Source organism: Siphateles boraxobius, unplaced genomic scaffold, assembly GCF_051911475.1.
Source record: "Siphateles boraxobius isolate OS27281-9 unplaced genomic scaffold, OSU_SipBor_1 7, whole genome shotgun sequence".
Classification (NCBI taxonomy): domain Eukaryota; kingdom Metazoa; phylum Chordata; class Actinopteri; order Cypriniformes; family Leuciscidae; genus Siphateles; species Siphateles boraxobius.
The window spans coordinates 36325659-36349489 of record NW_027509197.1 but is presented as its reverse complement, the minus strand read 5'-3'; the positions used below and the strand labels follow the sequence as shown (position 1 = coordinate 36349489).

Sequence of the window (23831 nt, the reverse complement as noted above, 5' to 3'; positions counted from 1 at the left end):
TTGTTTGTTTTTTTTGTTTAATTCATTTACCTATACCCGTTTAAGTGGTTTCGATAGCCGTCACATTCTGTTTTTAGCTCGGGTTTGACAAAGTCTGGTTAAAAATGTATTAAAGGAGCTCAACTACTTTACGATAATTGCTTTCTGGCTTCACGGCAGCTGTTGTTTGCTGACCCTTTAAACAAGAAAATGTTAAAACATATTTACTTACCTTCATGTTGATCCAAACTTGTGTGCTGTTATTTTTCCTGTGAAATAAAAATGCAAAATTAAATTTATTTCGTAGTAAACCACCAAAAGAACAAACATATACACAACACAAAATATAGCCAATAGATAGCATAAATGACAGAATTTTCTTTTTGGCTGAACTTTCCAGAGGTGGATCAAGAACAACATGGATGAGTCAGAACTATAAACCTATTTATGAGAGTCGTACAAATGAGGGAACATGCAAAACAAAAGTAATGACACACACGTAAAACTCTTAGACATCTGTTGAATTCCTACTAATGTGTCACTCTCAAACACACATTCATTTTCCCTTTAAAAAACACCCCTGACCTCTGAGTGTGTCCGAGGTTCACAGTTGTCTTTTTTAGTCTTTGACAGCTGCCTGATGCGGCTCCCGTTTAGTCAGCCTGAATTCTTTCTGACTGTAGGAGGGCTCTATATTTAGAGGGGTGTACTTAAATTGCAGGGGGTTTGTGTTGGTGCTGTGTTATTTCAGCCTCTTACACTTGAGACGGCAAGACAAGAGGAAGTACCGCATCCTCTTTGAGACCTGCAACATTTGAGATGGAACCAATGAGTATCAAGGAGGACCTGAGGCTCTTTCAGAGCACTCTTCTCCAGGATGGTTTGAAGGAACTTCTGAAGGAGAACAAGTTTGTGGACTGTTTTCTAAAGGTTGGAGATCGGAGTCTTCCCTGCCACAAACTCATAATGGCAGCGTGCAGCCCATACTTCAGAGAGTTGTACTTTACTGAAGACGGGGTTGAGAAGAAAGACTCCAGCAAGGAAGTAGTGCTGGAGAACGTGGATCCCGCCGTTATGGAAATGATTGTGCACTATCTCTATTCTGCAGACATCGAAATCACAGATGAAAACGTGCAAGACATCTTCGCGGTCGCCAACAGGTTTCAGATCCCATCCGTTTTCACCATTTGCGTCAACTATCTACAAAACAAGCTGTCTTTGGGAAACTGCTTGGCCATCTTCAGGATGGGACTGGTTTTGGACTGCCCAAGGCTCGCTGTGTCCGCTAGGGACTTCATAGCTGAACGTTTTGAGACTTTGTCCAAGGAAGAGGACTTCCTTGAGTTCAACGCTCCCGAGCTGTTCGCCATCATCGGGTGCGATTCTCTGAACGTGGAAAAGGAAGAGGTCGTGTACGAGCTCTTGATGAAATGGGTCCGGAAGAACAAGGAGAACCGGGCGATAGCTTTGGGGGATGCCTTCGAGCACATCCGCTTCCGACTTCTACCGGAGAAATACTTCAAGGAGAAAGTGGAGAAGGATGACATCATCAAGGCCGACCCTGAGCTCCTCAAGAAGCTGAAGATCATCAAGGAGGCTTTTGCTGGAAAACTCCCACAAATTAAGGAGGGCGAGAAAGGCGAAGGAGAAGAGGGGGAAAACAAATTGCCCGGTTATCTGAATGCCAACAAACGGTTGGGGATGTTCGCCAGGGATCTCATACTGATGATAAATGACACGGCAGCTGTGGCCTATGATGCCAATGAAAACGAATGCTTCCTAGCAGCGATAGGGGAGCAGATACCGCGAAACCACGTTAGCATTACGTCAAAGAAGAACCTGCTCTATGTTGTGGGAGGGCTGTTTGTGGATGAGGACGACGAGGATTCACCACTGCAGAGCTATTTCTATCAGGTTAAGACAGTCATTTATAGTACAATGGTCGTTTTTAAAAACGGTCTCGTTCTCCTTGTAACAATAATGAAGGTATCTTTCAGGGAATCTAGTATTTTTTTTTTACACACAATCAAGAAGAATCGAGAAAAAATATCTGGTTTTATCATATTTTAACCCCTTTGAAAGAGAGTTAGAACAGCCTTTAACCCCGGTAATTACAAACTCACAGAATATGCACATCACATGCTTGCCTCATTATATAATTATATATAAAATATTATATAATATTCATGCAGCCATATTAAATATTCATATTCATCAGAGGAAGTCCAATAAGAATATTATTTATCCATATATTTTCTGGCTGCATAAATAAGATAATTTAAATAATAAATAAATAAATAAAAATAAGATCAATAATTTTATCCCAGGATTTACAAATGTACAGTGCACAAAAACTATGAAACATTAAATGTATATATATATATATATAATTATAATTATAATTATATAATTTTATAAATGTTTTATAAGTTAAACTTAATATTTGAATTAACTGTAAATATTTGAATTAATTTTATTTTCATATATTCCATTTTCAATTAAGCTAAAGTTTTAGTCATTTTGTTTTGTGTTTTTTTTATGTCTATAGTTTAGTTTTAGTTATTTTAGCACATCAAGTTAGACTGAAATGAAAATGAGAAATGTTGCCTTAATATTTAATTTTATTTCAGTTATTGTTTATTTTATTTAAAGTAACAAAAATGTTTTATGGTTTTACTTTTAGTTCAGAATGACTCTGGATTAACATTTTCTAGTGTGAAAATCCCATTTTTGTGTTCTACAGTGGTTTGGAATGACATGAGGGTTAGTAAATGATGACACGATGAACTATTCATTCAATTGCATGACTTCATATTTCTAGGAATTGGAATTAGATGGAAAGGCGTATGTACGAAGACTGTACCAGGGAGAATAGAATGAAAGTTATTTACATTTGTAAATCATTTTAAATCATCCATTTTCTTCAGCTGGACACTCATTCTCCAACCTGGATTGCCCTGCCACCGATGCCATCGCCCAGGTGTCTGTTCGCCATGGGCGAGTTCGAAAACTTCTTGTTTGCAGTTGCTGGTAAAGACCTGCAGACCAGCGAGTCTCTGGACTCAGTGCTGTGTTATGATGTTGAGTAAGTTTCTTCTACTTTTTTCATTTCATGCATAAACCAAATATCGAATTAAGTTTTGATGTTCTCGGCAGCAAGATGAAGTGGCTGGAGACCAAAAAACTGCCCTTAAGAATTCACGGTCACAGTGTGATCTCACAGAACGGACTAGTTTACTGCATAGGAGGAAAGACAGATGAAAAGTAAGTCAAATTTGAGTTAAGATGAGCTTAAATACAAAATAAAAGCCTGAGATGAAGTGTCATCGCTTGTTTTCATCTCTGGAATAGTAAAACCATCAACAAGATGTTTGCGTACAACCACAAGAAGTCAGAATGGAAAGAGCTGGCAGGCATGAAGACACCCAGGTCAATGTTTGGAGTAGCCGTCCACAAAGGAAAGATCATTGTGGTTGGAGGAGTCAATGAAGATGGCCTTTTAGCCTCTTGTGAAGAGTATGACTTTTCAACAAACAAGTACGTATTAATCACTAGTTGTTGTTTTTTTATTGATATTTAATCCCGAAACACATATTTTTAAAAAGGCTTAAAGATTCTCTCAATTAAAGCTAAAGTTAGCCAGTGCTCAGTGAAGGATTAAAAGTTAGCTTGCAATTTTTCTTGACTATTATCATAGTCATAACATTTAACACCTCAAAACATTACAGAATTCTGCAAATGATTTGAGCTGTTTGAGCTGTTGTTTTCCCTCCAAAATAATGTCACTTCCTGGAGGATGATGTCAGAAAGGAACAGGCTTTTGTTAAAGTGATATTACATAGATTGACAGGATTGAAAAATAAAGTCCCAGCCAACAATGTTTGGTTTCCAGAACATTACCTGAATGTTAGTTTTTGGTTCCCAGAACGTTATTTTTTTAAGGTTTGTTTTTGGGCTAGACAGGAAAGTTTTCTTAACAGAAATAGAACGTTATTTTTATGTTACTTTAATGTTTTCCTAACGTTATTCTAACGTTCTCAGACATTCCCCTAATCTCTTTACTCTGATATCATTACCTCGCTGTAACCTTATTTTACATGGGTATTAAATAATAACCTAAAAATAACCATTAGGGAACGTTCTGTATAAGTTATTTTAGGTTATTTAAAAATATTTTATATATATTTAAATATTAATTATTTTATGGTTGCAAAAAAAAAAAAAAACTAAAAAGAACATTCCTTGAATTTTATTATTTGGTTCTCAAAGAAGACGGGGAACCACATACTAACATTAGGGGAACATTCTGTTTGTTGGGATTAGAAAATTATCACTAATTAAAACAATATTTCCAAGAAAATGTTTTATTTGAAACATTTTGATTAGAGAAAGAACAATGGAACAAAAACTGAAATTTTTATTTTTTTATTAAAAAAGTTGAATACCAATGACAAAAAATGAGTAGTTAAATTATTTAAAAGGTTTGAGGTAATGTGGCATTTATCTTATGGGATATAACAGATGTTATCCTCTACAGATCTATTAGAATCAGTTAAAACCATGTTGTTTTCCCCAATAGATGGGAGGCGTTCCCTGAGTTTGCTCAGGAGAGGAGCTCTGTGAATGTGGTTAGTTCTGCTGGTGTGCTGTATGTGGTGGGCGGCTTCACTGTGAAGGAGAACGATGACAAACAGTGTGTCCCGTCAGAAATCACAGACATCTGGCAGTGAGTGTTCTGCTTGACACACATCTGAATTATACTCATCTTAAAGGGATAGTTCACCCAAAAATGAAAATTCTGTCAGTATTTACTCACCCTCATGTTGTTCCAACCCCGTAAGACCTTCGTTCATCTTCAGAACACGAATTAAGATATTTTTGATGAAATCTGAGAGCTGGATCACTCCTCCATATAAGGGATTGAAACTTGTTCCCCGAAAAGTTATTAAATACATCGTTAAAATAGTCCAAGTGACTACAGTGTCACTTTGGCCTCGAGTCAGTTCACTAGTGTAATAGCGTAAGCTTCTGTTGTTGTACGTCACACACACCACACACATGACCAGCGTCGGCCAATAGTGAGCCTACGTGTGACGTAGCACTACGCTATCACACTACGTTAACTGACTAGAGACCCACAGAGAAGGAAATGAATAGTTGAAATAAAGTCGTTATTTTTGTTTGTTTTTGCGCACAAAAAGTATTCTCGTCGCTTGATAAACTTAAGATTGAGCCACTGTAGTCACTTGGACTATTTTAATGATGTCTTTAATGACTTTTCGAGGCCAGCAAGTTTCAATCCCTCAAGAAGCCTATGGAGGAGAGATCCAGCTCTCAGATTTAATCAAAAATATCTTAATTCATGTTCTGAAAATGAACGAAGGTCTTACGAGGCTTGGAACAACATGAGGGTGAGTAAATACTGACAAAATTTTCATTTTGGGGTGAACTATCTCTTTAAAGGAATAGTTCACCCAAAGGAATGCGCGTAGGACCGTTGCCAGAAGCTGGCGATTATAGTTGAATTGATTATATTTGAACATAAACCCATATTGCTTCAATTCGCATTTATTAACCCACGGGAGTCGTATAGATTTATTTTATGATGGATGGATGTTCTTTTTGGAGCTCCAAAAACTCGGGTGCTATTCAATGCCATTACAAAGTTGGGAAGAGACAGGATATTATTTATTATAATAACTCTGTGTTCGTCTGAAAGAATAAAGTCATATACACCTAGTTGGGATAATTTTCACTTTTGGGTGAGCTACTCCTAAGCCTTCATACTGTTCAAAAGTTTGGGTTTTCTTTTATTCAACAAGGACACACTGAATTGATCAAAGGAGAAAGATATTTATAATGCTACAAAAGATTTCTAATTCGAATAAATAGTGTTCTTTTAAAAAATGTATTGTATTACGGTTTCCTCAAAATTAAGAAGCACAACATTGACAATTATCAGAAATGTTTCTTGAGCAGCAAATCAGCATATTAGAATGATTTCTGAAGGATCATGTGACACTGAAGACTGGAGTAATGATGCTGAAAATTCAGCTTTGCATCACAGAAATAAATTAGATTTGAAAAGTTATTCAAATAGAAAATAGACTTGGTGAACATAATAAATGTTGCAAAAATCTTACCAACCCCAAACTTTTAAACGGTACTGTAAAATGTTTAAAATCACAAATATTATTATTTTAACAATTGTATTTAAACTTTGAACTGGTAATGAATCATTCTAACTGGGACTAAATCTAAAACCGCTCTTTTTTTGACAGGTATGAGGAGGACAAGAAACAGTGGGCTGGGATGATACAAGACATGCGATATGCTGCCGGCGCCTCTTGTGTTTCTATGAGACTAAATTCAGCAAAGATGCCTAAACTTTAAAAACAGCATCACTGTCATTTATTGTATCCAATAATAAACTGTAACTTTATTTTAAAGTAGCATAAACCACACAAAAATGAGTCAATATTAAATCAAAATTGACCCTATTTAACTCTTTCCCCACCAGCATTTTTGATCATTTTTACAAATAAATGATAGACACCAAGATATTTTGTTGTATGAATATCTGAAGGGGGACACATGGACTCATATATGGAGTCCATGTGTAATAGCACCCCCTACTCACATACAGTGAAAACATGGATTGCCGGAAAATTGTCAATGGCAGGGAAAGAGTTAATGCACATTCCTAGTCTTTATGTTTTAATCAAAATGTAACAAAATGTTCCTTTTAGGCTGACATTACAAATCATCCATCACTCTTCATAACAGAGGTAAAATGGAAGCAAATGGTATTTCATGTCGACCTTCAACATAAACATGACCTATGATTTATATTCATGTTGGGTTCTGTTGGAAATGTGGTGCAGTTGAGGCAAACATTTATACAATCGGATGTCAAAATTAAATTTACTTTGTTTACTTTGCCTCTTTTATATAAAATGCATAATAAATACACATTTCAAGGCAACTGGTAAGCATTTATTCTTTGTTAATGAAAATAGTGACATGGAGTCATTTATAAAAAAATGAGCAATTCATATAAATGTACAGTGCTATCTTGCAGCTCCAATGAAGGATAACCTGATGTGCAATCCTTTCATAGTGTCTCCCACTGATTGCACTACGTTTTAATGTCCAGTTTAGATAATGCCTCAGGGCAACTCTGTAAATATTTTCTTCCTCAGATATTCTTTCCATGCATCTTCTGTGGAAAGCTCCATTGAGTTCCATTCAAAGTGGGGAATCTGTAGAAATGCATATTATCAGCAAAAACACACTTTTGTTATACAAACTGTATAGTATGTGTGTCAAATATCTTTCTACTGACCTGTAATACTTGATATCCTAAAATCTCCAGATGTCTTTTCTTCATCATGGCCTTCCCTTTCATGTGCCGGGAATTTTTGCAGAAGGATTTGGAGTTCAAGAAATCCAAGGCAATGCTAGACAGATGAAGTAGCAGGGAGAATGATATTACAGTATGTCTGAATATTACGTGTAGTTTTGCACATTGAAGCATGACATACCGGCGGGCTCCTGGCGGCAGCTCTGTCCTCTCTCTGTCTGCTGATACAGACTGCCAGTGAACGTTTCCATTCTCGCTGATCTGCAGCCGACTCGGCTCGCTGTACGGTACCGGCTGAAGATGACGATCCAGGACCAGCTCAAAATCTGATGACAAAAACATTACAGTTTTCATGAGCCTACAGAGACAGCAAGGCTGTATCTAAGACTGTCATCCTGTACCACTATGTCAGCAAATGTTTTTAGTCAATGAAATATTACAATGGATCGGAGTAAATCGATTCAACTCGTATAGTATTTAATGGTACATAACACCCAACAACTAGACAAGTCATTCTGACAGGTAAAATACAGACAAGATAATGCTTAAGCATGGAAATAAAAGGATAATATATATATTTATATATATAAATACACATATACATATATATATATATATATATATATATATATATACACATATACATATATAGATAGATAGACAGAGAGACAGATAACAATAAAAAAATATAATAAAACATAAAATTTTCAGTTAAAACAGATGAATGAAATAAAAAATGTAAATAAAAAACGTTTTCACTTCAAGTAGATGTTGTACCTTAAACCTTAAAGCCCGGATTTGTTTCGATAAAAGTTAAATTAAACCATCAAAGGATGGGGAAAATATTTTATACATTTAAAATATTTTAAATATGAGACAAGAAAAAAATTACTTAACTTGGTTAAGGTACAATCTAGCAAAAAATATATTTGTTAGAAAAGGCAAACTACAGCTACAGGTTTTATTTTTAGGCAAAAAAGCATAGAAAAATAAAAAGCTCACAGGAAAAAGCATACATTGACTACAAAATAATCAGTTATTAATATTCTATTGGTTCTCTCTTGTTTTTGCATGTGTTCATAATTACTGTGTATGGCAGCCTAGCCAAATATTAACTCTGTGCAATTTGGCATGTTTCATTGCGTTATTATTACAAATCAAACAATTGACCCCAAGCACCTACTCAATATGCTTCCGAAATCATATACAATTTTTTAAAAAGATTTTCCAGACATCACTTTTGGCTATATATATACAGAGCCTAAAATGAATACTCGCCAAGCGCCTAATGCGAGTAAAACACAACGTTGGCAAGTATTTGAAACAGTCAATCCCCACTTGGTCGGTCACATTTTTATGAATTTTAACAATGCAATATTGTGAGAACATGACCATGAACAAATGTGATTGATAGTCTGGACAGTTTATGGGCCAGTGCTGGCCATTTTAATTATTTATAAGACGACGCAAAAAAGTTATATATATATATATATTTATTACATGGCTCGGTTGAATTCTAATGTAGAATGTGGTCTGTTATTTCTTGATAACAGAGACCGCTGCTAAGTATAACACACCGTTGCCATGAAAAACAGAGCGTTGCCATGGACACAGTTCTGTCCCCTCTAGACCAATTATACGTTTTTAAATTAATAAACTCCTTTTTAAATCAATATTTTGTGTCAAATTATTGATTTATTTGGTAGGTAGCCATGTAATAAGCGGGATAATGTAGAGCGAGGCGAGGCGGTTATTATAGCGAATACAACCCCTTCAGGCTGATTCCTGGTCAGACTGTCAGGGTTGTATTCGCTATAACAACCGCCTCGCTCCGATTATCCCTTACATATATATCAACAAGGTTAGGAATAAATAAATAACTATTTTACTAGTAACGCTAGTTTAAAACTCACCGACAGTATAGAAGTATGGAGTCAGCACTCCGACTTTAGCACAATTAATCCCACCCAGGACGTCTCCGAGCATCTTATGGATCTGCTGCTGAATCGGACTAATCGAGCTGTTGACTGCAGTGGGAAAAACATTCTTCAATTATTTGAACCAACCAGACTTTTAACTTAAAAAAGTTAATTCTTACATTAAACATTTCAATCTATTTGACTACAATTATGCTTTCTTTGATAAAAAAAGGTTATTTCAAAATACATAAACATTGATATATATACTGTCCAAAAGAAATTAATGTTTGTATCCAGCAAGGAAGCATTTAATTGCATCATGGTTTACACAAACATATGAAGCAGTTTTTAACATTAGTAATTATCAGAAATGTTTCTTGAGCAGCAAATCATCATATTAGAATGATTTCTGAAGGATCATGTGACACTGAAGACTGGAGTAATGATGCTGAAAATTCAGCTTTGCATCGCAGGAATAAATTATATTTTAAAACATATTAAAATAGAAAAGTTATTTTCAATTGTAATAATATTTTACAATATTACAGTTTTTCCTGTATTTTTGATCAAATAAATGCATCCTTGGTGAACATAAGAGACTTATTTTAAAAAAATATATATTTTTAAAAATCTTACTGACCCCAAACTTTTGAACAGTAGTGTACAAATTTTATCAAATGGTTAAAAATGATTCAAGTAATTATTTTAGCTACATGGGCCAGCCGTTATTAATGTGTACCAAGCACAAATGCTTTCAGACAAGAACTGCTTTCCAATTCTATTTCTACAATCCAACTCTAGTCGGTTCCCGTTATCCAGATGGATCTATGGTGTGCTCACCTCTCTTCTCCAGCCATTTACAGTAGCGCTCATGAAACCAGGGCACCTGGAACTCAGGACACTCCAGACACACGGCCCGATTCAGCTCCATGAGACGCAGACGTATGCGCATGTTCATAGCATCCGGCAAAGCTGTCAGCAGTGGGGAAAAAAACACACACTTGTCAGGAGTGACAACCACATTTAAATACGGGAATGAGTCCCCTAAACCATCGTTCTGTGTGTGTACTAGGGGTGTAACGGACGGCAGACTGTGTGCGCGCTGCGGCGGTTCACGTGACACTAACATGAAACCAGACTTCATTCACCCCAATGGAAAGCATATTTACACAGTCTGAATCATTCCCTATCCCCTATATAGTGCCATTCACCAAGTAGAAAATAGTAAACGTGTGAACAAGTGACCGATTTCAGCCGCAGCTTCAGCGTCCATTTATAATGTAGGGAGCGGGACGCTTTAGATTCTACAGAGCATTTGATTGGACAGAAAATCTGATGAGAAGCTGAAGTGCAGAGTGATGATGTCATCAAAATCATTGATCCATATTGGCAGAAGTGTGAGACTGCATGTTTTGAAAGCTTATATCTCCTAAATGTCAATTTTGTCATTGTTTTGGAGCACACTAGCTTCTAACAGTAAACTAACATATTCATACTAAAAGCCAAAAAACTTACATTTTGATTTCATGTGGACTTTAATGAAAAAAAAAAAAAACATGGTTTGTTTTTCCCCCTGCTGTACTGAAAATCTATCGAACCATGACTTCAAAACCGACTTATGTACCGAACCATCATTTTTTTGGGAACACTGGACTCACTCCCGAAACTGTTTTGTTCATTCGTGGCCAAATATGCAGATGTCTCTTTCAGACCTTCAAGATACATTAATTATATAATCCTTTACGTTACATAATCTCAAAAATACACATACTTTCCAGATGGGCATCCAACTTTGCAAGGAAGTCCACGTTGAAGATCTCTCTGACCACCTCCTCAGGGAAATAATCGGCCATAGCCAGTGCGTACGCCAAGAGAACCAGCAGGTGAGGCTCAAAGCAACCTGTTTCAATCAGCAGGAACAGGTTAGAATTCACGTCTTAAAATTTAGAAACAACTCATTTATAGATACACAGTGGAAGGATCTTACTAATATATGGAGTGAAATGTCGAATGCAGGCCTCAAAAAACTCCTCCGCCATCGGTGGGTCATAATTTAGCACAGCAAAAGGCAGCAAAATGGCATATGTTGCAGAGTAATGAATCTGTTTGGAAGAGACAGACATACACTTGTTTTATAACAGATGGTTCTGATGTATTTTGCATATTAATAACAAGAGAAAATGTTTCTCGAGGAACAAATCAGCATATGATTTCTGAAGGATCACGTAACACTGAAGACTGGAGGAATGATGCTGGATAAATTACATTTTAAAATTTATTAAAATAAAAAACAAATTGTAATAATATTTCACAATATTAGCATTTTTACTGTTTTTAATAAAATAAATGCAGCCGTAGTGAACATAAGGGACTTCTTTCAAAAATATACCGACCCCAAACTTTTGAACAGCAGTATATGTATCTCTTAAATTACTAATGAAAATATTGAAATAAGATTTTTCGCTATACTTTGTGTAGTAAACAATGGTTTCAATTGAAACATTTAATGGCTTAACAACCACAGAGCTCATCGCAGATCTGTCCTGAAATCTGTATTTTTCTCTATGGAGGTATATTTCTGAAGAACACCAGAATTTGAATAATACTTACATTTGGTGACAACCCTTGTTATTGTTAACTAAAACTATTAAAAATCCTTTTAGTTAATTTAAATAAAGCTGAAATAAAATAAAATATAAACAATAGATGAAAAACTTGAACTTTACAACTTTTTAGAAAACTACAAAATATTAATATATACTAATAATAAAAATAATACTAAAACAAAATTATAGAAAACCTATAATTATTAACCATATATACATTATACAAGTTAACCTCATATAACCTTAATAATAAATCAACTTATATTCGGTCAAAATCAACTTATATTCGGTCAAAAGTTTGGAATAATGATTTTTTTATGTTTTTCAAAAATGTCTCTTAGGTTCACCAAAGCTGCATTTACTTGATCAAAATACAGTAAAAACAGTAATATTGTGAAATATTATTACAATTTAAAATAACTGTTTTCTGTTTTAAAATAATTTAAATGTAACTTATTCCTGTGATCAAAGCTGAATTTTCAGCATCATTACTCCAGTCTTCAGTGTCACATGATCCTTCAGAAATCATTCTAATATGCTGATTTGCTGCTTAAGAAACATTTCTTCTTATTATCAATATTGCAAACAGTTGTGGAGATTAAAATTGTTTGTGGAAACCGTGATACCATTTAATAGTTTGGGGTAAGATCTTTTTCTTAAAAATAGAAATCAATACTTTTTTTTTGCAACAAGAGCGCATTAAATTGATTGAAGTGAAAATGCATTCAAACTACACTTCAAATGACTCCCACCTTGTCTATATTTTCAATCGTCATACTAGCGATACGGTCCAGCAGCGCGGCACAGAAGTAGTTAGTCCTGGTCAGGTAAACGGCCACCTCAGGCACATTAGTCCAGGATATCTGGTGAAGCAGTCTCTGGAAGGTGACCATAGACTCCTCCAGCAGCATCTCATCAAACCACTCCCCTGACAAGTACTTCACTTCCTCCAGCAACACATCCACATGCTCCAGCCCGTGTAGCCGCTCGCGCGCGCAGCGGTTCAAGGTCTGCAGCAGCCGGACGTACTTGCTGGGGGTGTTGTGCCGGTACGAGGGGTCGTTGCGAATCCACTTGGCGACGACTATGGCGTAAGTGTTGAGGTTGTTTAGGTTGCACTGCGGGACCACGGCTTCCACACGGGAAAGGACACCCTCGTCGAGATGCCGAGAAGGAAGCATGGACAGGACCCTCGTTAGCATGGTCACCTCGTACGGGTACACACTGCGCTGCTGGAAACTATGAATGACAATCAAATCAAAGACAGAAAAACAATATTGGTTAAAAACATAAAAGTATTAAGATCATTTAATTGTGTTAACCCTTTATTTTAATATTAATTAATTAAGTAACAATGAGCAATATTAATTAATAGTAAAACGTTTTTAATATTAGCTAATAAAATACAATTATTAATTGTTCAACTAATGGTAATAGATACAAAATTTGATTAAAAACATTATTGTTAAATGTTGAAAATAATACTAATAAATTTTGTAGACGGATTCTTCATTGTTAGCTCATGTTAAATAATTTAGTTAACAAATGTTAAAAGTGTTACCTTAATAATAGTATAAAGACTACAAAGAGTCTTTTTTTTTTTAAACGAGGCATTTATAATATGAGAAAAGTTAAATTTCTCAAAGAATCTTTAAAAACATTTATCACAGGGTCCAAAGAAATATTAACCAGCACAACTGTTTTCAACATAGAAAACAGTTATTTTAAATTGTAATAATATTTAACAATGTTACCATTTTTACTGTTTTTAATTTTTGATCAGATTATTTTGGTATGCATAATCGGGCTTCTTTAAAAAAAAACATTTAAAAAATCTTACCGCAGTGTAAATAACACCATACAGGTTCAAAACAAAATTATGTAAATAATGTGAGAATTTTACATTCTGTGTGAACTATCCCTTTAATTATAAGACTCCGAGACAGTCACTAATTGATCTCTCACTCACTGCAGCAGCTTGGCTTTCAGTCTGGAGAAGATCTCGGGATTCTGGCAGTGGAGCAGGATGAGATATTGAGTAATTCGAGCGATTTCCACAGGACGATACGTCTCCAGATTCTTGAAGGCTATTGCTGCCATCCTATCAGAAAAGGACATGGGAAGGTCTTCAATTCAATTTTATTCCGGACTCGTGGTCCAATATAGATACAAGACGCACACACAAACACCAAATAAAAAGAAACAACAATTAAATAGGCATTTTAAAAAGACAGCTGTACCAGTGCCTCCACAGCTTGGACTGGTAGTGGACTGCACTAAATCTAATATTTGTTAGTGACATTATTATTAACCTACAGATAAAGCTATACCTTAACTTTCGCAAAGTAGACTGTTTCTAATCATAACTAAAATGTAATGAGATTCATCTGAGATCTGGAGGGGAACGGTAATATTTACTCCGCTCGCTCAACCAAGAATGCACTTTGTGATATGCTGGTTCCATAATATATTAAATAATCAATAGGTCTAAAGTTATGAAGTTCAAATATTGTTTTAACATCAAAGTTAAGAATGAAGGAGACAAAGTTGAAAGGGACAGTGGAGAAACGGAGTTATTTTGTGATGTACTCACAGAAAAGCTATTTTTCTTTCTTTAAATTTTAAATATTTAAATGTAAATATGTGCTGCACACTTTCCTCTCAATAACAACAAAAAAAAACACAACAAAAATGGCAATTCAGAGAAAACAGAAGTAAAGAAAGCATCTGATCATGGTGATGTGGATATGTTTGCGCCAGCTCTGCAATTCGGCCAAGTCCGTCACATTTATTTATAATGCTAAATATTAATATATTGCTTTAAAGCCACAAACAAATAACTGTTTGTGTATAATCACCATAATCTGTATAGGCCTATATTGTAATCGAGACATTCATTCAAGAAATTCATAACAAACTGAAAGAAGTACGGAAGCACTGGTTATTAATAATCTTATCTTTAATTGTTTAACTAACCGGATTATCCAAAAAAATGCTATTACATAGCTATTAAAATAAAAATAAATGTTGATGAATTTCCAGCAATATATATATATATTAGTTATATATATATATATATATATATATATATATATATATATATATATATATATATATATATATGTCAATTATACACAATATAGTTCAAAAGTTTAGGGTCATCAAGATTATTTTGTTTTTTAATGTTTTGACATTTTTAACATCTCTTATTGTCACCAAAGCTGCATTTATTTGATCAAAAATACAGTAAAAACTGAAATATTATGATTTAACTGATTCCTATTTGAATACATTTTCAAAATGTTATTTATTCCTGTGATGAAAACATGAATTTCAGCATCATTATTCCAACCTTTGTAACAATGTAAATGTCTTTACTGTCACTTTTGATCAATTTAATGCATCCTTACTGGAAAAAAAGTATTAATTTTTTTTCTGATTTTAAACTGATCCCAAACTTTTGAACAGTAGTGTAAAAAAAAAAATTTGTAATACATTTTTTTTTTTAATTATTGCAGAGACAAAATTGTACTAATTTCACCAACCCCTAACTGTGATAATTATATGTCAATTAAGTTCTGACATGTGGATGTAATGCAGAAATTTGTCTTACTTGTTTATCAACTGAAGGTTCCTGCATTGCATCTCCTCCATTGACTCCAACATTCCTAAAGCCTGCTGGGGATTCAGCTCATCAGCCAATAGCAGCGCAGTACTCTCTAACCTGCAAGACCAATCAAAACAATCAAATCATACAGCGGAAATTCATCTCAGAGCTGGTTAGTCTGGTTGTTCATGGCTTAAAACACTTTCATTCAAATCCCTATGGAGTCCCTGTTGCACTCTATTATACAGATACCAAGGAGTTGAGGTCAAAGGTCAGAGGAATTGGTCTGGACAACAAAGTTTAATGTGGCACAGCTAGTAATTCAAAATATTCTTGCCTTTCAGTTTGGTCATTTCTTTGTTATTTTATGCATGTAGTTACAGACAGCCATGTCAGAACTTAAAACTTAATGTATATTGATTTAAATTTTTACTTGTCACACTAGTTTACAGTCAGAAATACTGTAAACTAGCATTTGCACAGAACCGTGAGATAAAAAGTCGCAATTGCCTTCTTTATTTTCTATTCCAAGGCAGGAACAAGCTTCCATAGTATATAAATGACACTAAAAGAGCACTGATTGATATAAAACAATAGTAGGTAATTAAAAGAATAAGGGATGGTTTCCCTTGCTCACCCCTCTCTGACACCTTGTCCTGCCATTGGTCCAAGAGAAGCAAAGAGTTTGGTGAAAGTGGCAGGATCAGTGCTTGTGTCCACCAACTCTATGAGTCTCTGTCTCGCAGCCAGTCTGAAATCAGAGTTATTGTACTGCAATGACTGATACATTCCCAGAGTGATGCTGATGTGCTCTGCGTCCAGATGGGAGACGTTCCGCAGGAGGAGCTGGTTGCATTTCTCCAGGAGAGGTCGGTGGATATATCTCATGTTTCGGAGGAACTGCACCACCCTTCTGGGGTTGTTGAAGTGAAACGGGTCCATTTTGTCCAGAAGGGCGTCCGCTTTTGTAAGCAACGCATCCCGCAGTTGGGGCGACACCAGGGCATAGATACTGATCATCAAGGGTGTGAGCACTCTGTAAGGAGGACATGTGTAAATACACTAATAAATACACCTTTTTAAAGGGGTGGTCCAGGATTTTGGACATTTTGGACCTCTTTTCCAATTTAGCCTGTGTGTCATTTATCAGTGGAGACAGTTTTCAAAAATTTTCATCAGTCATTCCTGTTGCTTAGTTCGCCGGTGCTAGGCTAGCGCGGTTCAACGGTATCTGCTAGCCTGCCATTAAAATCAGTTTTACCCACTCCACAGTACACCAGAAGCAAATAAATGATAACGCCAGACTATCGATGTAAATGTCTGTTGAGAGAATAATGTTAGAAATCAAACTACCCATTCATCGCATTGCAATAGTTATATGCTACTTTATTCCCTGTATTTATTAGCACAGTCTACAGCAGTGGCGGAGTGATAATAAAGGGATATAAAGGGATAGTTCACCCAAAAATTCTCGCACATGATCAACGCTCCTCCCACCTGGACATTGTTTACCTTTTCCGGCTACAGCACGGGACTGCAGCGCGAGACTACAGCTTGCCGTCTAAAAGACTATTTAGGTGAGTTGAAACAATGGCTAAGTTGCTAAACGCATCTTGTTCACATGTAGGGTCCCTGTTCATGTTGGACGGGACATTTTAATTTCATTTTGTGTCTGTAAAGAGGCTCAAAAACGCTCTTTATGTACATGCCCCCATAGCTGCCTTTTTAGTTGGGTGGGAGCTCTGGGCATTCGCGGTCGCAGCTCCGCGTAGCAAGCACCAATCCGGTTCGTTTTTTTTCTTCTATAGTCAGTACTCACAAAGGTCTAACGATCAAGATTAACTTAAAAATTGCCCGGATTGTTCAAAATTGAACAAAATTGTTCTCCTTTTAAGGGACTGAAACTTGCCAGCCCCGAAAAGTTATTAAAGACATCGTTAAAATAGTCCAAGTGACTACAGTGGCTCAATCTTAAGTTTATCAAGCGACGAGAATACTTTTTGTGCGCAAAAACAAACAAAAATAACAACTTTATTTCAACTATTCATTTCCTTCTCTGTGGGCCTCGATTCAGTTAACGTAGTGTGATAGCGTAGTGCTACGTCACACGTAGGCTCACTATTGGCCGACGCTGGTCATGTGTGTGACGTACAACAACAGAAGCTTACGCTATTACACTAGTGAACTGACTCGAGGCCCACAGAGAAGGAAATGAATAGTTGAAATAAAGTTGTTATTTTTGTTTTTTTTGCGCACAAAAAGTATTCTCGTTGTTTGATAAACTTAAGATTGAGCCACTGTAGTCACTTGGACTATTTTAACGATGTCTTTAATAACTTTTCGTGGAACAAGTTTCAATCCCTTGGAAGCCTATGGAGTGATCCAGCTCTCAGATTTAATAAAAAATATCTTAATTTGTTTTCCGAAGATGAACGAAGGTCTTACGGGGTTGGAACAACATGAGGGTGAGTAAATACTGACAGAATTTAAATTTTTGGGTGAACTATCCCTTTAAGTTACCTAGGCAACCGAGAGAGCCGGTCCACATGACAATCATGCGAGTGTATTTCCCTGCCGCTGACACTCATCACTACAGAAGCAGAGTATATCACCATGTTGCCAATTACTTCGTTGCTAGCTACTAGCTAGCTAGACGTCCCGACTGTAGTGCGCTTCTGTTCTGTGTTTACTTTTCGGCACAGTACTACTAACCGGAGCAGAGTAAAATTCCGCCTCTGCTGAGAAACTAGTTCCTGTAAATGTAATGCGATCATTGAGATGCAAGAGTAGTTTGATTTCTAACATTATTCTCTCAACAGACATTTACATCGATAGTCTGGCGTTATCATTTATTTGCTTTTGGTGTACTGTGGAGTGGGTAAAACTGTTTTTAATGCCAGGCTAGCAGATCGGGTTGACTCACGCTAGCCTAACACCAGCAAACTATGCAACTGGAAGGACTGGATGAACATTTTTGAAAACTGTCTCCACTGATAAATAACACCCAGGCTAACTTGGAAATGAGGTCCGATGTCTAAAATCCTGAACCACCCCTTTAAGGTGTTTGATGGTTAAAAACACACCTGGCGTCTTGAATGAAGTCCAGTTTCTGACTCACTATTTGAGTAATCTGACCCATCAGAGGGCTGTGCTGCAGGAACTGATCACTCAGACAAACCGCAAACTTTGAAAGTGTTTTCATCTGAAATCTGTAAAGCACAGAAAGCAAATTTTTATGGGGCAATTCAAGGGTGCAACAGGCCACAGAATGTTGCTGCTCATTTGCATAAAATGAAACTTTTTAAAACTTTGTTGCTGCAGTGCTTCCAGTATCCACATCACATCTGCATTAGAGAACAACAGTTGATTTTTGAACACTAGCTTGTAAATCTTTAAAGACAGACCTACTGTGAGCTACAAGGCGTTAATCAATGGTATATTCTGTGCTGCTTTTTTTCAACTTATTTTTTAATTAATCGTTTTCAACAGCAGAATTCCTGGTATAAAACTACATTACACATGATTCTGCAAAAGTCCCCACCAATCAGAGGATTGAAACAGCAAATTATACTAAAATAACTATTTAGCGCCCATCCCGTCAGTCTTCCGTGTGTGTGTGTTTACATCAAAAGTTTACATACACATTGCAGGGTCTGCAAAATGTTAATTATTATAAGAAAATAAGAGGGAAAATAAGATACAAAATGCATGTTATTTATTTAGTAATGTACTGAATAAGATATTTTGCATAAAATATGTTTACATATAGTCCACAACGTTTACATGTAAGTCATGTAATTATAATATTTATATTACAATTAACACCTGTAAATCAATTGTTTTTTATTGAAATATGTTTCAAACATTTATTTAATTGAATTTACTTTAACTATTTATTTATTTTAATTATGTAATTTGCAATTATACAGTCTTTTAACTTTGTCTTTCTGTCCAATTTTCAAATACTTTTTTGCCTAAAATCAAAGTTTAAAATGTTGTGGTTTTAGCTGGATGTTTTGGTTCATGACTTATTTAACAAAATCCCTATGAAAAATACTTCCAGAACCAAGGCTGCTAAAAAAAAGTAGATGGGCACTTCCAATCATGCCATTGGAAATCACCAAACTCTCACTGTATGGCTGCATTTATGAGATTGTTCATGTACCTCTCCAGTCTGGTCCAAGCCTCTGTCACCAACTGCTGCACAAGAGAGTCGTGATGTTCTACGTTAAGCCTGCAAAACAAGACCGATGCAATCAAAATATGGCTATATTCCCACAAATAATTAATTAGGATACCATATTTACATTGTAGTTTTGACAATAACTCTGTTCCAAAACGTAGAGAGCTGCCTACATAGATGAAAATAGAACTGAAACAGAACCTCATAAGTGACCGGATGCTAGGAAGGAAATATTTTTGATTCATAATTGAGTTTGGTGCTAGCGTGTTGCAAAATTAATGACACAACACTTTAAGCATAAAATACATTGCATACAAAAATACTGGTAAAATTTTTTTTTATCAGAATTTATTCTAATCAACATTTCTCTACATTTGTCTGCTACGTTAAAATAACTTTTTCTGTCCAATGCAATGCATCACAATATTAATAATGTTTCAAACTATTATATGTTTTTGCTGCTTAATATTTGTGTGGAAACTGTAATAGCGTAATTTTTATAAGGATTCTTCAGCATTTATTTGAAATATAAATCTTTTTTAACATTATACATGGCTTTACTGTCACTTTTCATCAATTTAATCCATTCTTGTTAAATCAAAGTATTAATTTCTTCTCTTTTTTTGTTAAATCTCACTTACCCAAAACTTTTGAATGGTAGTGAATCACAGTTTCCACAGAAATATTAAGCAGCAAAACTGTTTACAGCATTGATAATAATAATATAAAAAAATTCTTGAGCAGCAAATCAGAATATTGGATTGATTTCTGAAGGATCATGTGACACTGAAGACTGGAGTAATGATGCTAAAAATTCAGCTTTGATCACAGGAATAAATTACATTTTACATTTCAATATTTTTATTTTTACTGTATTTTCAATAATATAATGCAGCCTTAGTGAGCAAAAGAGACTTATTTTCTTCCTTCTTTTTAAATGTTTTTTAACTTCTGACCGTATAATACTATCTAGGTAGGCTACGCACAAGGTTTTGGAACAAAGCTTTCACCTCACTTCACATTTTCACGCTGTACCTGAGCACATCATACAGCATTTTCACCACTGAGCTGTCATCCAAGAGGCTGATCTTGTTTTCAGCCAGAACTCGAAGCGTCAGGAACTGCGGGTGATTCTGGACAAACTCAAATGTCCTGAGAATCTGTGGCCGGTCCCTTTGAAACTGCCACAGCAGTCCAATAGCACAGCTCACATGGTTCACAGACAGCTTGGCTTTGTTCCGGCCCACCACATCGAACACCTGGTCCTCAGCAGAGCAAGCCTGAAGCTGGTCTAGAAGCTGGTCACGGCTGACGACCCGACTGTGACACAGCCTTCGGGAACAGAGCCGAAGCGATCGGAGCCGAAACATGGCACAGGACGGCCGCCGTCAGGAGTCACTCCACATACTAGAGAGATCAGATGTACTGAAGCATCAGATCATCAACTTTTGTCCATGTCAGCTAGAGCACTGCTGTTATTAAAGCAAAGGAGAGAAATATCAAACACTGAGACATTCTGCAATACATGTAAATTGTATGTACAGGACCGGTCAAAAGTTTGAAAACATTGTTTTTAATGTTTTTAAAAGGAGTCTCTTATGATATATTACCTATACTTATATTGTGAAATATTATTACAATTTAAAATAATGGTGTTCTATTTGAATATACTTTAAAATATAATTTATTTCTGTGACACAATGCTGAATTTTTAGCATCATTACTCCAGTCATCAATATGATGATTTATTATCAATGTTGGAAACAGTTGAGTTGCTTTATATATATATATAAAACCTGTGATACTTTTTTTCAGGATAATAAAAAAAGATTAAAAAAAAGAACAGCATTTGTTTAAAATAGAAATCTTGTGTAACAATATACACTACTGTTCAAAAGTTTGGAGTCAATTTTTTCTTTCTTTCTTTTTTGAAAGAAATTGAAACTAAAACTTGTATTCAGCAAGGATGTTTTAAATTGATGCAAAGACTTATATGTTGTTAGAAAAGATTACTTTTTTTTAATAAATGCTGTTCTTTTTAACTTCTTATTAATCAATGAATCCTGAAAAAAGTATCACAGGTTCCAAAAAAATATTAAGCAGCACAACTGTTTCCAACATTGATAATAACTGAATATCAAATCAGCATATTAGAATGATTTCTGAAGGATCGTGTGACACTGAAGACTGGAGTAATAATGCTGAAAACTCAGCTTTGCATCACAGAAATATATTTTATTTTTAGGTAAATAAAAATAGAAAACCATTATTTTAAATTGTAATCATATTTCAGAATAATACTGTTTTATATCAAATAAATGTAACTTTAGTGAGCAGAAGAGACTAATTTCGGTACTATATATACATATATATATATATATATATATATACATATATATATATATATACGTATATATATATATATATATATATATAATGTCATAATCATTATATCAGTCTTTTTTTTTTTTTTGCCATAGCTCTACTTATTTAATGACTCCAAGAATGTCAACTAACAAACATATAATTAGAGTTAGTTCTTATAAAGTCTGAATGTCAGCAGCAGATGTGTTGGACAGGATCATGTGCTGTATAAATAAAGCCGAATAAGAGAGATTCACAGTACCTTCTTCAAGCTGCCATGCCATAACCATAGACTGTAAAAAAATAACACACATCATGTAACACACAGCTTAAATGTCCTGTGCTGAAGCAGATCACGTGTTAGAGGACTGATGTGGTCAGATGGGGTGTTACAGTCCCACAGATGTGCGCTACTGCTTGTGTTTGTTATACAGATGCTTAACGTGCATGTGAGAACAATGTTTTATCAACCAACTGAACAGAAAATGGCAAAATGTAGGTATCATCTGGTATCATGGTCAATGCTGCTACTGGCTTCCTGTTTAATGAGGCGGACAGGCAAAAGTCACGGTGTCTGTCAAAATAAAAGTCACACCATGTAATAGAAAATGTATCTTTATTGGACGAGAGTGAAACCATAATGAATTTGGAGGTGGGATATAAACATGTATCAATAATTAAAATATTAATGAAATCAATTCTGTAAGTCATAATAATGAGAAGGTTTTCATAATTATGACGTAGTATCTCATTTTATTGAGAACATTTCTCATAACAATGACTTAGTATGTCATAATAATGAGAAACTTTCTCGTAATAACGAGAAACCTTCGAATAACAATGACTTAGTGTGCCATAATAATGAGAAACCTTCTCATAATAATGACTTAGCAGCCCAGGTCATACTAATAATAAGAAATGTTCTCGTAATTATGACATAACATCTCGTAATGAGAAAATTTCTCATAATAATAACGTACCATCTCATAGCTAATAATAGGAAACTTTTTCGTAATTATGACTTAATATTTCGTTGGCTAATAATGAGAAAATGTCTCGAAATTATAAGAACCTGTCACGTAATAGTGAGGAAATTTCTCGCAATTATGAGAAACTTTCTCGTAATAATGAGAAACTTTTTCGTAATAATAAAAAACTTTTTCTTAATAATGAGAAACGTTCTTGTTCTTGACTTCCCTACAAACAGGGGACGTCCCCCTGGCGTTTCGAACGTCCCCTTGTGTCCTAATTGAATCCGCTTTGTGACGTTTATTTGGTACGCTTTATGACGTTCCGATGATGACGTCCGCATTTGGTCCGCTTTGTAAATTTCCCTTTCCTGCTATTACCACAACACTTGCAAAATCCAGTCGCCCATGCATTGCCCTTTTATCACCAGACCTGACACCTTGCAACTCAGACAAACGAAAAATTGAAATAAAATTGAATCCCATATTGGATTTAAAAGGGAATTTGTTTATTCCTTAAAATCCCTTAAATTAAGTGTGATAACGGATTTTTATCCAGAAACCATGGTTTTTGTTTTGCAGATTGAAATTATAGTTATCTTGTTTATCATATATATAGATATAACATCTTAGTTATTGCATGTGTTCATCTTGTATAATGAGAAAGAAAAAAAGAATAAAGAAAAAAGAAGCTATATATTATTTAAAAAATATTTAGCATCCCAAGGCAAAGTCGTACTTTAATTTAACTGCTTTCAGTTTAGTTTGTTTTAAAATATTACTCAATTTTCTCTGAATACTACTCTCAGGACTTATTTATAATATTACTACTTACTTGTTTA

At 35.1% G+C, this 23831-nt stretch overlaps 2 protein-coding genes across 4 annotated transcripts; one reads left to right on the top strand and one right to left on the bottom strand.

Moving 5' to 3' along the window:
* Positions 1-4: 4 nt before the first annotated feature.
* Positions 5-6964, top strand: klhl41a (kelch-like family member 41a). The gene is made up of 6 exons (XM_077216222.1): positions 5-1893; positions 2907-3064; positions 3136-3243; positions 3331-3516; positions 4559-4705; positions 6261-6964. Exons 1-6 carry the CDS (start codon positions 799-801, stop codon positions 6370-6372), a joined length of 1806 nt encoding a protein of 601 aa, XP_077072337.1. The 5' UTR covers positions 5-798; the 3' UTR covers positions 6373-6964.
* Positions 6954-22580, bottom strand: fastkd1 (FAST kinase domains 1). Of its 3 annotated transcripts, none has more exons than XM_077216219.1 (15): positions 22284-22580; positions 20693-21129; positions 19640-19708; positions 18558-18683; positions 16112-16510; positions 15481-15591; positions 13837-13968; positions 12620-13106; positions 11249-11363; positions 11033-11161; positions 10102-10233; positions 9256-9369; positions 7524-7668; positions 7325-7439; positions 6954-7241 (listed from the first exon to the last, which is right to left on the bottom strand). In XM_077216219.1, exons 2-15 carry the CDS (start codon positions 21025-21027, stop codon positions 7149-7151), a joined length of 2502 nt encoding a protein of 833 aa, XP_077072334.1. In that variant the 5' UTR covers positions 21028-21129; positions 22284-22580; the 3' UTR covers positions 6954-7148. The 3 variants fall into 3 exon arrangements, with proteins under 3 accessions (XP_077072334.1, XP_077072336.1, XP_077072335.1); XM_077216221.1 differs by having other exon boundaries at positions 20693-21126; positions 22284-22565; XM_077216220.1 differs by having other exon boundaries at positions 20693-21064; positions 22284-22560.
* Between the last annotated feature and the right edge of the window lie 1251 nt (positions 22581-23831).

Excerpts from the sequence above, each read along its gene's own strand:
- klhl41a (XM_077216222.1), top strand. The coding sequence starts at position 799 with ATGGAACCAATGAGTATCAAGGAGGACCTGAGGCTCTTTCAGAGCACT. Across the intron at positions 1,894-2,906 it reads TGCAGAGCTATTTCTATCAG|CTGGACACTCATTCTCCAAC; the intron begins GTTAAGACAGTC and ends CATTTTCTTCAG. Across the intron at positions 3,065-3,135 it reads GTGCTGTGTTATGATGTTGA|CAAGATGAAGTGGCTGGAGA; the intron begins GTAAGTTTCTTC and ends TGTTCTCGGCAG.
- fastkd1 (XM_077216219.1), bottom strand. The coding sequence starts at position 21,027 with ATGTTTCGGCTCCGATCGCTTCGGCTCTGTTCCCGAAGGCTGTGTCAC. Across the intron at positions 18,684-19,639 it reads GCTTGGACCAGACTGGAGAG|ATTTCAGATGAAAACACTTT; the intron begins GTACATGAACAA and ends TGTGCTTTACAG. Across the intron at positions 11,364-12,619 it reads CGATTGAAAATATAGACAAG|ATTCATTACTCTGCAACATA; the intron begins GTGGGAGTCATT and ends TCTTCCAAACAG.